The sequence below is a fragment of the Ictidomys tridecemlineatus genome, chromosome 11 (assembly GCF_052094955.1).
Source record: "Ictidomys tridecemlineatus isolate mIctTri1 chromosome 11, mIctTri1.hap1, whole genome shotgun sequence".
Lineage (NCBI taxonomy): Eukaryota > Metazoa > Chordata > Mammalia > Rodentia > Sciuridae > Ictidomys > Ictidomys tridecemlineatus.
This window is the reverse complement of record NC_135487.1, coordinates 116,326,566-116,340,053: the sequence shown is the minus strand read 5'-3', so window position 1 is coordinate 116,340,053 and position 13,488 is coordinate 116,326,566. Positions and strand designations below refer to the sequence as shown.

Below are 13,488 nucleotides of genomic sequence, written 5' to 3'. Positions count from 1 at the left end.
TGAGGAAAAGTATTTGGCTGGTAGCTTTCTCATATTCAACACATTTATAAGGCCCTACTCCAGTGTGAAATCTGATGTTGAGTGAGGCCAGAGCTTTTGCTAAGATTTTCTACACTAAAGACCCTCTAAGGCCTTTCTCCAGTATGAACTCTCCTATGGTCACTGAAGTTGGAGTGCACATTTGCTGTACTCATAGGGCCTTTCTTCAGTGTGGTGTTTAAGGGATGCAGACCTTTGGCTAAAGGATTTCCCACTTTCACTGCACCCATAAGACCTTTCTCCAGTGTGAACTCTCAGGTGTAGAATAAGGCTGCAGTAATACTAAAGGATTTCCTACGTTCACTGCACTGATAAGGCCTTCATCCAGTGTGAATGTTCTGGTGGTTTAGAACACTGGAGTTGTAGGTAAAGAATTTCCCACACTCATAAGGCCTTTCTCCAGTGTGGATACTATGCGGTTGCAGGAGTGCAGAGCTCTGGCTAAAGAATTTCCCACATTCACTACACTTAAAAAGCCTGTGTCCCGTGTGAATTCTGTGATGTTAGATCAGGATGGATCTTTGGATAAAGATTTCCCACATTCCCCACACTCAAAAGGCCTCTCTCCAGGGTGAACTTTCCAATGGTTATTGAGGCTGTAGCTCTGGCTAAAGGATTTACTGCATTCACAGCCCTTATAAGGCCTTTCTCCAGTGTGAACTCTCCAATGTTAAAAGAGGTTAGAGCTTTGGCTAAAGGACTTGCCACACTCGGAGCACTTATAAGGTCTTTCTCCAGTGTGTACTCTGGTGTTTAAAGAGACTGGAGCTGTGGGTAAAGGATTTCCCATACTCTCTGCACATGTAACATCCTTCTCTAGTGAGGGCTCTCTAATGCTGAACAAGTGTGTGTTTGGGGATGAACACTTCATCACATTCTTCCCAGTTACAATGAGCTTTCCCCTGTGAGAGGCAGCTCATTTAAAAAAATTTTTTTAATTTGTTCTAATTACTTATACATACATGACGATAGAATGTATTGCTATTTGACTTTTCCACAGGAAGAAGAAGACTGTTGATGGAGAAATTCTAACCTTGTCCGGAAATCACTTCCAACCTCTCTGCATATAAAGGCCTTTCTGGTTCATGGAATTTTTTAGCTCTTCACAAATGAGGTTCTGTCCATATCACTTCTGAATGGCTTCTCTCCAATATGCTGATTCTTGTGCTGATAATTTGTACTGAAATAGAATTGTTTCTCACATGCTCAACACATGCACATTTTCTACTTGTGGTGTGCTTCCTTATGCTCAGCCAAGTGAAGGGTGACTTTTAAGATAAGGCCACACATCTCACAGAGGTTGGTGTCTTGGAGAGATAGAACTGACTTGGGAGTCTTAATCTGTGACACTCCCTCTTACAGAAACACTCTGCTCAGAAGTTGCCTCCTCATCCTCTATTCCACACTACCAACCTGTTCAGGAAGCCTAACAGCTTTCCTCAAGCAAGAAACCCAGTCCATGTCCCCCTCACCCGGTCCTGCACCGACATGGGGTCCTGCGGGAAGAGGCGGGCCTTGGAAGAACGCATCTCCCAAACGGTTCCCCAAGCCCCATTGGACTGTTTGCCTAGGTGCTCTTGTCACTGCGCCCACCACCTGCGGGTGGGACTTAGGGAAAGGATGCCGCCTCCGGGTGCTTTTGTTCTAATTAGTTATACATGATGATAGAATGTACTTTGACACATCATACATAAATGTAGTATAATTTCTCATTCTTTTGGTTGTACATGATATAGAATCACAGCAGCCGTGTAGTCATAGGGTGATAATGTCCTATTAATTTGTTTTTTTAAATTCTCTTTAGTTACATACAACAGCAGGATACACCCTGATATTATCACAAATGTATGGAACTCAACCTGCTGCAATTCAATCCCCAGCCCTTCTCCCCCACCATCCCACTTCCCCTCCTTTCATTCCACCTCTTTCTCTTCAAACCATTTACAGTTTACTGGGGTTGGTTTTGTTGTTGTTGTTGTTAATTAATTTGTGTCCTGTGGATACATCTGATGCTGAGACCCACTGTGCCATATCTATGCATGCTCATATGAAAGTTCAGATGAGCAGGATATTTTTTTGAGTCAAATTTTGAGTCCTGTATGATATGAATTCTACAGTTGATTTCTGAGTTTTCCAGGAAAGACTACATAGCACATAAATTTTGGATGTAGACAGGTTTCTTCTGGAATTCAGGAAAAGGACTAAGACCTGTGCTCTAGGTGATGAGGAGCCAAATTAGAGTCCACTGTACAAACCAAGAGGATAACTGACAGGTGATTTACATTTTAAAAATTTTTATTATTTTTTTTAAATTAATTGAACCCAGTTACATTCCTAACTCTTTTAAAAAAAATTTCTTTTGTTTTATTTGAGACTTGGTCTTGCTAACTTCACTGGCCTTGAACTTGTGATCCTTCTGCCTCAGTCTCCTGAGTTGCTGGGATCATAAGCATGTGCTACTGCACCATGGCCAGCTGCAATGCATTCTTATCATGCAGGGAATGGCCTGTTGGCAGAAGCCAGACCTCTGTATAGGCAGTGTGGATGATGTGAGGAGCCCCCATACTGGTCCCAAGATGAAGAGCCAGGCAGGGTGCAGGGAAGCACAGAAGCATTGCCTAGCCCGGGCACTCATAGTAGACAGTTGATCATCTCTGCTCCTAGTATCTATTTTTATCTCCCTGCCCTATTCCTGAGAACCTTATCCAATACTTCTCTACTTTTCAGACATACATGACTATCTTTTTTTTTTTTATCAAAACTTGCTCTCAAAACAGGATATGAAGTGGCCAGCATAATTTAAATGACCACACCCAAAGATGTATTTGCATTTTTAACAAGGAATGACACATTTTTTTTTAAAGAGAGAGTGAGAGAGGAGAGACAGAGATAGAGAATTTTTAATATTTATTTTTTAGTTCTCGGCGGACACAACATCTTTGTTGGTATGTGGTGCTGAGGATCGAACCCGGGCCGCACGCATGCCAGGCGAGCGCGCTACCACTTGAGCCACATCCCCAGCCCAAGGAATGACACATTGAGCAAAAATTTTGAAGGAATTTTCAGAGTGGAATTTTGGGCATTAACAAAAGAGGAGGATGAGTTATGTTCATGTACCAGTATGTAACAACAAGTCCCACCACTATATAATTATAATATACCAATATAAATAAAGAGAAAAAAGAAGGAGGATGCTATCTTAACAAGTTGACAGTGTCTGATAACTGATCTCCTTTCTGCCAGAGTTCCAAGAGAAGGAGGTGCCTCTCTTTTAAACAGCCATAGATGAGGGCAAGAGAGATTCTAAGCAGATATACTATCAGGTTGGAAACTTCATTAAGTATTTACATGAAAATTCAGGTTCCCCATTGCTCAGATATGGTCACATGGCTCAGAGAGCACAAGAAGTAGAGCCAGGAGGTTGGATCTGAGAAACTTCCGAAGGTCTGGTGCAGTGACTTCTCTACTGCAGGTCAGGAGTCCTGGGACTGAGACGTGGTTGGGGAGGGGTTGCAGGGCCCAGTGGAAGGAAGGAAGGAAGGAAGGAAGGAAGGAAGGAAGGAAGGAAGGAAGGAAGGAAGGAAGGAAGGAAGGAAGGAAGGAAGGAAGGAAGGAAGGAAGGAAGGAAGAGAGGAGGGAGGGAGGGAGGGAGGAGTTGCTACAAGGTGAGGTCATTAAGGTGAGCAGGAAAGAAGAGTTTTCTAATTTCTGAAAGTTTTCTAATTTCTTTCTTTTCAGGAAGAGAGAGAGGGAAAACACATTATACTCCTGTCTCTGGAGAATCAGATGGCAGGGGCATGGGAGGGTGGTCAATGAATCTACTCATTTATGGGAGAATGTCAATTCTGGTGCAGGAGACCCAACATTGACCTCTCTAGACCTGTACCAATGTCTGACATCTGGGAGGGAGCATAAAAAGCCCTAGTGGACCTTGTGGACAAGAGGATGTGTTTTTCTCAATTGAGGATTATAGGGTTGGCTGGTGGGGAGGGAGTGGAACATAGTGGAATGTTGATTGGAGCCTGAAGATGTCAGGGTTACCTGCAGGAGCCTGGCGTTCTATGAGACTCTCTTGTGCTATAGAAGGCCTAAGTTCTGCATGCCCTCTCTACAGAAGTCAGGGTTGGCCTAAGCTGGGAAGGCTAGGTATCAAGGTAGTGGATGGGACAGACAACACTTGATGTTTGGGATACTTGAGGGTAGAAGGTAACATATTCATATTCTGTCTCCTGCTCTTTTTAGTCTACCATCTTCGGGATCTAGGAATGGGTGGGAAAAACAGCAGTGTCTCCTAGTACTCAGAGGTCAGCCACTGCCACCTTTTCTCTTTCTACCCATAAACCATGCCAGCACATTTCCATCCTTCTGCAGCTGCTGCAAGCAGACACACCATGTGGGCACTAACAGCCCTCTTTCTCCTAGGTAAGTTTTCAAATGAGCACCAGAAGGGCTTTGGGTGGTAGAGAATAGTTTGGGGCAGGATGTGTGGGAAAGGGGAAGTGGTCATTCAATCCTCAGATTTCAAGTGTTCATTATCTATTTTTGAAGAAGAGAGGAGGGAGCTTTTGCAATGCTGGGGTAACTGGGGACAGAAGAAAAACCTGCTTTGAGACCTTTGATCTTTCCTTTGGTCAAGAATCTTTCCTTCCTCTCATCTCCAACACTTCCCTCTTTCCTTCTTTTTTGTTTTGCAGTTCAAAGCAGTGGGCAAGCTGGTGAGTCTGAATGCATCCCTCAACCCAATTTTCTAAAACTTCCACTCCAATCTCCCTAGGTAATCTGCTTGGGTAAACTCCCCACTTTTTGGCTGTTCTGAAATAGTATCTCTTTTCACTCTTCTTCAATCCTTGACCAAGTTTGCTTGTAGAAATGGGTGCTGATTGATGAACTGTTGGTTTGTAGCCCAATGAGTGTGGTCTCCCTTCCTGTGGGGTGGGTTAGTATGTGAACTGGGTCCTGGAAACTAGGGTTTTCTAAAATTTCCCAACCTCAGGACACATCTTTGATGTACCTCACCTTGTTTCTCTTTCCTGTGGTGCCCCTTCCCACACATCCCCAGCTACACTGGAGAAGCCCATATTGTCTCTACACCCACCTTGGACCACCATCTTCAAGGGGGAGCGGGTAACCTTGCGATGTGATGGATACCACCCTGTGCTCCTGGAGCTCCGGCCTATCAACACTCTCTGGTATTTGGGCCACCTTCTTCTGCCCTCCCATAAGAAGAGCATCGAGGTACAGACACCAGGAATATATCGGTGCCAGACGCGGGGAGCACCTGTCAGTGACCCCATTCATCTCTCTGTATCTAATGGTGAGTGGTCTGAGCAGAGGGGAGAGAGCACATGGACCTCCTCTGGTGATATTGGCCTTCCTATGGGGGAGCTCACTTGTCCATTCCCAAGAGGCAGGAAAAGAGGGTCACACTGAGGACTACTTGAGTCTCTGGAGTAGGCAGGAGTCTGTGCAGTGCTGTGGGAGAGATGAAGTAAGGTTTGCCTGGCTCAAAGTTCCCCCTTAACCTTCTGCCACAGTGTGAAACCGATATTTCTGTTTGTTTCTCAGATCAGATCAGAAGAGCAAGAGTTTTGAGGGCATAGGATACTGGATGAAGAACTCAGGGGGGCTGGGCAGGAAAAAAGTAGATCAAAGCAGGAAAAGTAAGTGTCCCTGGCCAGTCTGAGCACAACAAGAGGAATTAGTCTCAGCTGGAGTGTAATACTTCTCTGTATGTCAGTATTCATATCAGTAATGTAGGGACAATAATATGTCTGTCTCTTTGACTGTTGTGATCATTAAAAATGAATTATGAAATATTATTAAAGAAAAAACAGCAACTGAACAGTGCACTTAATCAAAATTTAATTAGAGGCATGTATACACATGCACAAAGGAGTCAACTGAGAAATTGGCTGGAAATATTTGAAGGGTTTCAAAATATGATAAGAAAAGGAATAATAATTTGTTCACTAAGATACAGGATTGGCCACTTCATAGGGAGTATCATATAAATCTTAGCGTGGTGGGTCACAATTTATATTTAAAATTTAAGGGTGTCACCTAATGTTCAAATTAGCACTTATACTTGAAAACAAGCATATACTGACTACAACACACAATGGTTTGAAGTTCACAGACTGAGAGTGGCAGGTGGATTGTGGCTATTACTCGCAGAATTCTAAAATGGCATGTAGTATATGTTAGGGCTATTAAGGGCTATTATTTGTTAGCTATGATGCTGATGGTGATTGGATAAATATGTGATGCTTTGGGAGATACCTAAGGCTGTCCTAGGGTGTTACTGCAGTGCTCTTCAGGATATAGGTCTAAATCTAGACACACAGGACAAATAAGACTCAACTGAAATCTGTGAAGGAGGGGCTTACTGGCTGAGGAAATAGCAGATGCAAAGGCCCTGGGTTCAGAGCACAGCCAGTTTTCTCAGCAGTTCAGTATGGTTGGAACTTAACCTGTGTTGAGCGAAACGTGGGGAGGGTAAATAAGAAATGCCACAGAGAAGAACACTGAAGTAGGTGCTGAGGAAGGAACCAGGGGACCAGGTTAGGAAGGCCTGAAGTCATTTTAAAGACTTTAAGCTTAATTCTGATGGGCTAGACCCAAAGAAAGCACATCTTTGCCTCCCTAGTACCTAAGGAGAAACTGTTTTTTTCTCCTTCCTCCCGACTCTAACTAAACCTTCTGCTCTGAGACTGTCACCCAGCAAGACCAACTGGTTCAGGAAAGGGGGAAGGAGGTGGTGGGGAGGAAAAGGAAAGCAGCTGAGGAGACCAGCAGGGCTGGATTTACTGTGAGGCAAACCTTATCTGCTGGTCCGTTGTAGACTGGCTGATTCTGCAAGTGCCCTATGCTGCGGTGTTCGAGGGCGAACCGCTGGTTATGCGCTGCCGCGGCTGGTACGACAAGGTGGTCTACAAGCTTCACTACTACCACGACGACCAGGCTGTACGCTATTTCCACTCTAGCACCAACTACACAGTGTTGCAGGCGCGTGTGAGCGACAGTGGGCGTTACCAGTGTTCTGGCACGATGCGCATCCCGGTAGAGAGCGCGCCCATGTTCTCCTCCAAGGTGGCTGTGACCGTGCAAGGTAGGGGAGACTTGGGGTCCGGAAACGCTAGGAAATTCTGGAACAGGAACAGTGAAGGGAAAGGTGGAGGCGGGGTTAGAGCAGCTGCTACTGGTGGGTTTCTCAGACCACAGACGATTGAATGCATGAGAGACCTTGTAGGCTGGTGTCATTCCCCATTCCCTGATTCTCAGCTTCTTCTGTTCGGGGACCCCACAGTCCCAACAAGTAGGCCAGCGGCAGTGGTACAGGGCGCTAAGCTACTGGGACGAGGGCTCAGCTTCCGAGCACCCCGTGTGGCAGGTGTAGCGCTCCCACTTCTAGGCTGGAGAATACAAGCTGAGTGGCAGTTGGGTGGTGGCCTGAAGCATCTGGTCTGGTCCTGATTCCCTTTAACCTTTTAAGACCCTTCGTAGACTCGGATCCTCTGCCCCACTTTTCAAAAATCTTTCCTCCCTCACTCCACGTATACACACAGGCTACACTTGGGTCTCTGGGTCCGCTAGGTCCAGTGGGAGGGGAGGGGAGGGGACCCCCGGAATGGACAGGTTGATCTTGGTTTCTCCCTTGCCGGGCTCCATTCCTGTCGAAACCCAAAATGCATTTTCCACCTCTGGGCTGCCCTCTCTGCAGAGCTGTTCCAGACACCAGTGCTGAGGGTTATGCGCCCTCAGGAGATCCGCGGCGCAGCGCACCGCGGGGTGGTCCTGCGCTGCGAGACGCGCCTGCACCCACAGAAGCGCAACACGCCACTGCAGTTCGCCTTCTACAAGTACAGTCGCGCTGTTCGCCGCTTCGACTGGGGCTCTGAGTACACGGTCCCAGAACCCGAGGTCGAAGAGCTTGAAGCGTACTGGTGCGAGGCGGCTACGGCCACTCGCAGCGTCCGGAAACGAAGCCCTTGGCTACAACTCCCAGGGCCGGGTGAGTAATCGCCCTCCTTACTGGCAGGCCCACCCACCGCTGCAGCTCAGCCTCCTCCAATGCGCACTCACGGGTCGCCTTTTCTCCGTCCCCTGTCCGCCTCTTGTCTTCCAATCTCCACATCCTGGTCCTGTTTTTCTCACCTCGGCGCCACCTCTCTTCCTTGCTGCTACTCAGGTCCTCGTCGTTCCCCTTCGCCAGTCCCAAGTTTCTCCTCCGACCCCTGCGCCCAGGGCTGACGATTTCAGCCGTACATCACTTGGTGTGTGTCGTGTTCACAGGCTCCCCTCTGGAACAGGCGTCCACCACCGCTCCAGCCCCACAAGCTGCAGCCTTCGCTCCAGGTAACAAGCCGTTCTCCTTCAGAAAGCCCCCAGTGTCCAGATCGGTCCAGTCCGTCACCTCCGTCCCAAACGCCACCTTAGCTGGGCTGCAGTTCCCAGGAGGCAGCGCCCCCACTGTTGAGTCACCCGCCTGCGCTCCGCCGACGCTCTTGGAACAATCCGCTGGAGCTCTGAAACCCAATGTAGACCTTTTGCTCCAAGAAATGCAGCTGCTCAAAGGCCTTTTGAGCCGGGTGGTTCTGGAATTGAAGGAGCCACAAGTCCTCCCAGAGTTCAAGGGAACACCCAAAACCCCCACTTCCCACTTTGCTTTGAGCCGGGGAACCCCCGAGACGACTCCTGTGGAGAGCTGAATTACGGATACCTTCTTCTCTCCAGGTTCATTTTCTCAGATCTCTCCTACCTCCCCTAGCGCGCAGACCTTTCTGAGCTATCTCTGCGTCCCTTTGTTTTGCTGTGGTTTTAAAAGAAGTCCGTATAAAGTGTGGTGGTTGATGATTTCGACCTCACACAGCAGCTGGTAACCACAAGCATTGTCTTTGATGTGTTCCTGCTCACAGAATTCCGTTTGAGAAGTAGAAGATGTTATTTTACTTCATTGTAGTTTCCTTTTGGAGTGAACTTAGTCATCCTTAGCTAATATTAAGTCTAACATACGTATTTCGGCATAAGTCATTTTTTGGTAATTAAATTCATTGAGGTCACTAAAAAACACTAGAACATTTTGGGGTTAAGATGGAATTATTCATAATTATTTTACTTCTCTGTTAATATTAAAGACTTTCAGCCCTGTTGCTGGTGTGTTTATATCTTCAAAGTTATGGGTTCTAATTACTTTCAGAGTGGGAAAGTTATTTGTGTGGGCTTTCCATTCCTAAGTTATGAAGGTCGACGTTCACCTAGATGCACCCCCTGTCCTCACGCACACCCATTGCCCCCATGCAGCCACTGATGGGCTCTGGGAGCACCAGGCAGGTGGGCCACACTAATCTTAATGAAAAATTAAACAAGTGGTATCTTTTGCATTGAGACATCTCTTTGAAGAAAGTTTTAAAACAAATCCTCAAAATTGCTGAATCCGCATTTTTAGCAGCATTTTTCTTCTTTAAAAACCATTTTAACATTAACACACAGCTATATAAATGTGTTCAGATCTAGATCCCACCCTATGTGGAGACTTTATGAAGGAAGAGAAAAAGGAGGTCATTTCAATTACAATTTTAGGAGTTTTCTCACTGAAAGTCTAATTTCCACAGCTTCTCTGTCTACTGTAGCCATGGATTCTCTGCAGAGCTGGTATGACTTGATCTAAAGAGTTCTTACTCTCTTTAGATCCACACACTTCTTCAATTAAGTTTACCTGTGAAAGCTGAGAACCAGTAACAACTGTATTCCACCATTCTTTACTTGTGTTTTAAAGATTTTCAGTCATATTCCATGTTCCATTTCTTTCTGAATGATTAAAATAACATTCACACTTTCACCATATTATTCTTAAAATTACTCTTCACCATATTGTTATTACAAAGTCACTGTAATTATCCAGGGAGGCAAGCAGGTGCACACAAATTATAATGCAATGTGATGAATGCCCTATGGAAAAAAAACATAGGAATTCAGAGAAGGAAACTGGACCTTGAAAGAAGAGCAAGAATTCACCAAGAGGAGATGTGAGACAGATTGAGGGGTAGGGCAAATAGGCTGAGAATCCAAAGGCACAGGGACATGAAAGACTGTTTTGTGTTTGTGGACCTACAAATAGCTGGGAGAGGTTAGAGAATTCTGTGTTTATTTTAGGGGGGAGGTGGCAGAGACAGATATAGAAAAGTAGGATGGGATCAGAACATGAGTGTCTTGTTTAAAAGTACTTTAGCTTGTTTGATATGTTGGATGGATATTTAGAAGCATTCCTGGTTTGAGAGCCTCAATAAGTCTTACTGGAAGAGATGCTGATGTAAAATTAGCTAAGAAGAATCAAATCAACTGATCTCAGTGAATACTTGCTTAATTCTGAGAATGTCCTGGTCTCTAGCTTAGGAATCTAGTCTTTGTATGTCTCAGATTTCCAGACTTCTTTCTTTTCTTTTCCTTTTCTTCTTTTCTTGTGATGTTTGGGATCAAACCCAGGGCCTCATGCATGGTAGATGAGCATCTACCACTGAGCAACATCTCCAGCCCTGACTTCCAGCTCTCTAATCTTAATTTGCCACAACTTTCCTCCAAGGCATCCTTCACTAGCTAACTACCCTCTATTCCAGTACCCAGGCTTTTTTGCTTTTCTGATTTTTGGTTCCCCTGATGTTTCTGCCATTACTGGTCTAGAATAAGAAGTGACTAGCGTTAGGGCCAAGAAGCTTAGTTAGTAATCATAGTATCTCAGTTCATGTGTGCATACACACACACACACACACACACACACACACACAAATCAGTTCATCATTTTTAAAGGGAAATAGCCATTTGAAAGAGCTGTTGTGGCAGTTCTCTTGCATTGTACCTGATTAGCAACCACAGCATTCTTGTTCCTGTATTGCAACCCACTGTTACTCAGAACTAGGGATGTGGAAATTGGGGGATATCAAGTATTTTTGGTGAGAGAATGAAAATAATTCATGACCCAACTGTCTCGTATGGGGGAGGGAAAATTGACATGCTCTATTGACTCCACTGTCTTTGAGAAGGATCAAGACCATTCCCTATGATATTTGTTAATGATATCCCAGAAAGACCTGCACTAAGGAAACAGTAGCTTTATCCTCCCTCAGCTTCTGTTTGAGGTCCCAACATAAGTTTAGGGAAACTGAAAGCTGGCTAGCCCAGGCTGTCCAAAGGAAATCTTAGACTCCATTCCTAAGTGGCAGGGATGACAGCAAAATGCTGGAAATGCCTGGGGAGGAAGCTGATTCTTTCTGGTCCTCCAATCAGTTCTGTATCTCAAACTCAGGCCTCAAACTCCAAATTTGCTGCTGTCTATATCAGATACCAGACATGGAAACCACATGTCCTCTATCAAAGAGCAAAAAGGATCCAGTCAAGATCCATTTGAATCTCAGCTTTACTCTTTTTCTGTCCTTCCTAAATCTCAGTTTCTTATCTTGACTCTATGGAAAAGCGTAAACTCTTTTACACTTACAACTTTTTTCCTAAGAGATTTTAAGTGTAGGTTAAAGTCCAGTTCCCTCTCCTAACATCATACTACACCTAGCCACATTGATCCCTTGCTCTTTTTCCCAACACACCACCATCCCACCATCTTTTGTGCCTCTATGACTTTGAATATACTCTTTTTTTTTTTTCTTTTTGGGTACTGGAGGTTGAACCTAGGGGCACTGCACCACTGAGTTACATCCCCACCCTCCCACCCCCATCTTTTAAATTTTTAAGATAGGGTCTTGTTGGGGCTGGGGATGTGGCTCAAGTGGTAGCGTGCTCGCCTCGCATGTGTGCGGCCCGGATTCGAGGGTTCGATCCTCAGCACCACATACCAACAAAGATGTTGTGTCCGCCGAGAACTAAAAAATAAATATTAAAAATTCTCTCTCTCTCTCTCTCTCTCTCTCTCTCTCTCTCTCTCTCTCTCTCTCTCCCTCTCTCACTCTCTCTTTAAAAAAAAAAAAAAAGATAGGGTTTGTTAATTTGCTGAAACGGGCCTCAGATTTGTGATCCTCCTGTCTATGCCTCCCCAATATCTGGGATTACAGGCATGCACCACCACACCAGGCTGAATATACTTTTGTCCAATGGGAGGGCTGGGAGGCCTTTGGAGTCTAAGCTTTCTCTTCTGCAAAATGAGGTAGATAATAGTAATCTCATAGACGGAGACAGGCAAATAAACAGATCCTTTTATTACTAGAGTTTTTAGGATTGGGGATGCTTAGGTGCTTATAAGCACAGGGCTGGGGGCACTAAAACTGAAGAGAGGGGTGTATACAGAAATCATTTCCTGGGGAGATGACACCTGCCAGTTAAGATTAGTGGAATAAAATAACTTTTGTTATTTTAAATTATGTTGCAATGAACATCTCATGTCTTTATGTACATATCTGAATTGTTGTAGGATATATTCCTAAAATAGAGTTGCTTTATTAAAGTATATGCATCTTTAGTTAAATAAAATTAAATAAAATTTAATTTTATTTAATTAAATTTTAATTATCATATATCAACAGGATAAACTATGTATAAACTGCTAAAATAAATTTTAGCAGATATCACCAGGTTATCTCTTAAAGCGACTATTTTGCATGTGAGAGCTAATTTCCCCTACCGTGGTCAAGATAGTGCATAATCATACTTTCATTTCTTAATTAAACCCATAAAGCCCTCTTGATTCCTTATCTACTGTTTAGTACTTCTAGTTGGGTCCAGATGTCATTACTAGCTTTGGGTCATGCAGCACTCTGGTTGAACCATCCCCTCAGACTCAATGTTCCTGCTGGTAATGCCAACCTATGCATCTTCTAATTCTTTGCTAGCTGGTCTGCATAGTCAGGAGACGTTCACTCCTGACTATGCTTCCTTATTAAACATCTGTTTCTGCTTATTAGAGCCCCTTATACCAAGCAAGATCATCCTAGTTCTTCACTGAATTTCCAACATGCACTACAATTAGTCCATACTGGCTTCATTTGTTCCCAACTACACCTGCAAATTTTGGTTTTAAACCTTGACATTCTATTTATAATAAGAGACCTCACATGCAAGTACTTTCCTGATATGTCTGAGGCTAAAGAATTGGTATAATACACTTCATCTTTTTCAGTTCAAAGGAAGCAGTCCCACTTCAATGACATGAGAGATGACCATTCTCTCTTCTCCTAACAGTACATATAGTCCTAGTATATCATGTTAAGTAACAAGAGTCAAGCTATCTAACTTTGGCTAATTAGATGTGATAGAGTACAGAGGTTAAGCATCTTAGCTTAAGAGTCAATAGAGTTGGGTTCAAATATTGTTTTTACTACTTAGCAGCAGGCAAGATACATTGTCTCTGAAGTTTTGTTTCCTCATCTTTAAAACATAATAATAATATCAGGCCCTACAAAATTGCTAGAAGAATTAAATGAGATTAAGCAAGTAACATACCTGATACAT

At 44.3% G+C, this 13,488-nt stretch overlaps 1 protein-coding gene across 1 annotated transcript; it reads left to right on the top strand.

Annotated features, from left to right (window-relative positions):
* The first annotated feature begins 1,527 nt into the window (after positions 1-1,527).
* Positions 1,528-9,188, top strand: Fcrlb (Fc receptor like B). The gene is made up of 5 exons (XM_078027829.1): positions 1,528-1,672; positions 5,033-5,353; positions 6,881-7,147; positions 7,760-8,050; positions 8,332-9,188. Exons 1-5 carry the CDS (start codon positions 1,528-1,530, stop codon positions 8,745-8,747), a joined length of 1,440 nt encoding a protein of 479 aa, XP_077883955.1. The 3' UTR covers positions 8,748-9,188.
* Positions 9,189-13,488: the final 4,300 nt, after the last annotated feature.

What these genes read in the sequence shown, in the direction of transcription:
- Fcrlb (XM_078027829.1), top strand. Translation starts at nt 1,528, where the DNA reads ATGGGGTCCTGCGGGAAGAGGCGGGCCTTGGAAGAACGCATCTCCCAA. An exon ending in GGAAAGGATGCCGCCTCCGG is followed by an intron (nt 1,673 to 5,032) that starts GTGCTTTTGTTC and finishes TCCCAACCTCAG; the next exon opens with GACACATCTTTGATGTACCT. An exon ending in TCATCTCTCTGTATCTAATG is followed by an intron (nt 5,354 to 6,880) that starts GTGAGTGGTCTG and finishes GGTCCGTTGTAG; the next exon opens with ACTGGCTGATTCTGCAAGTG.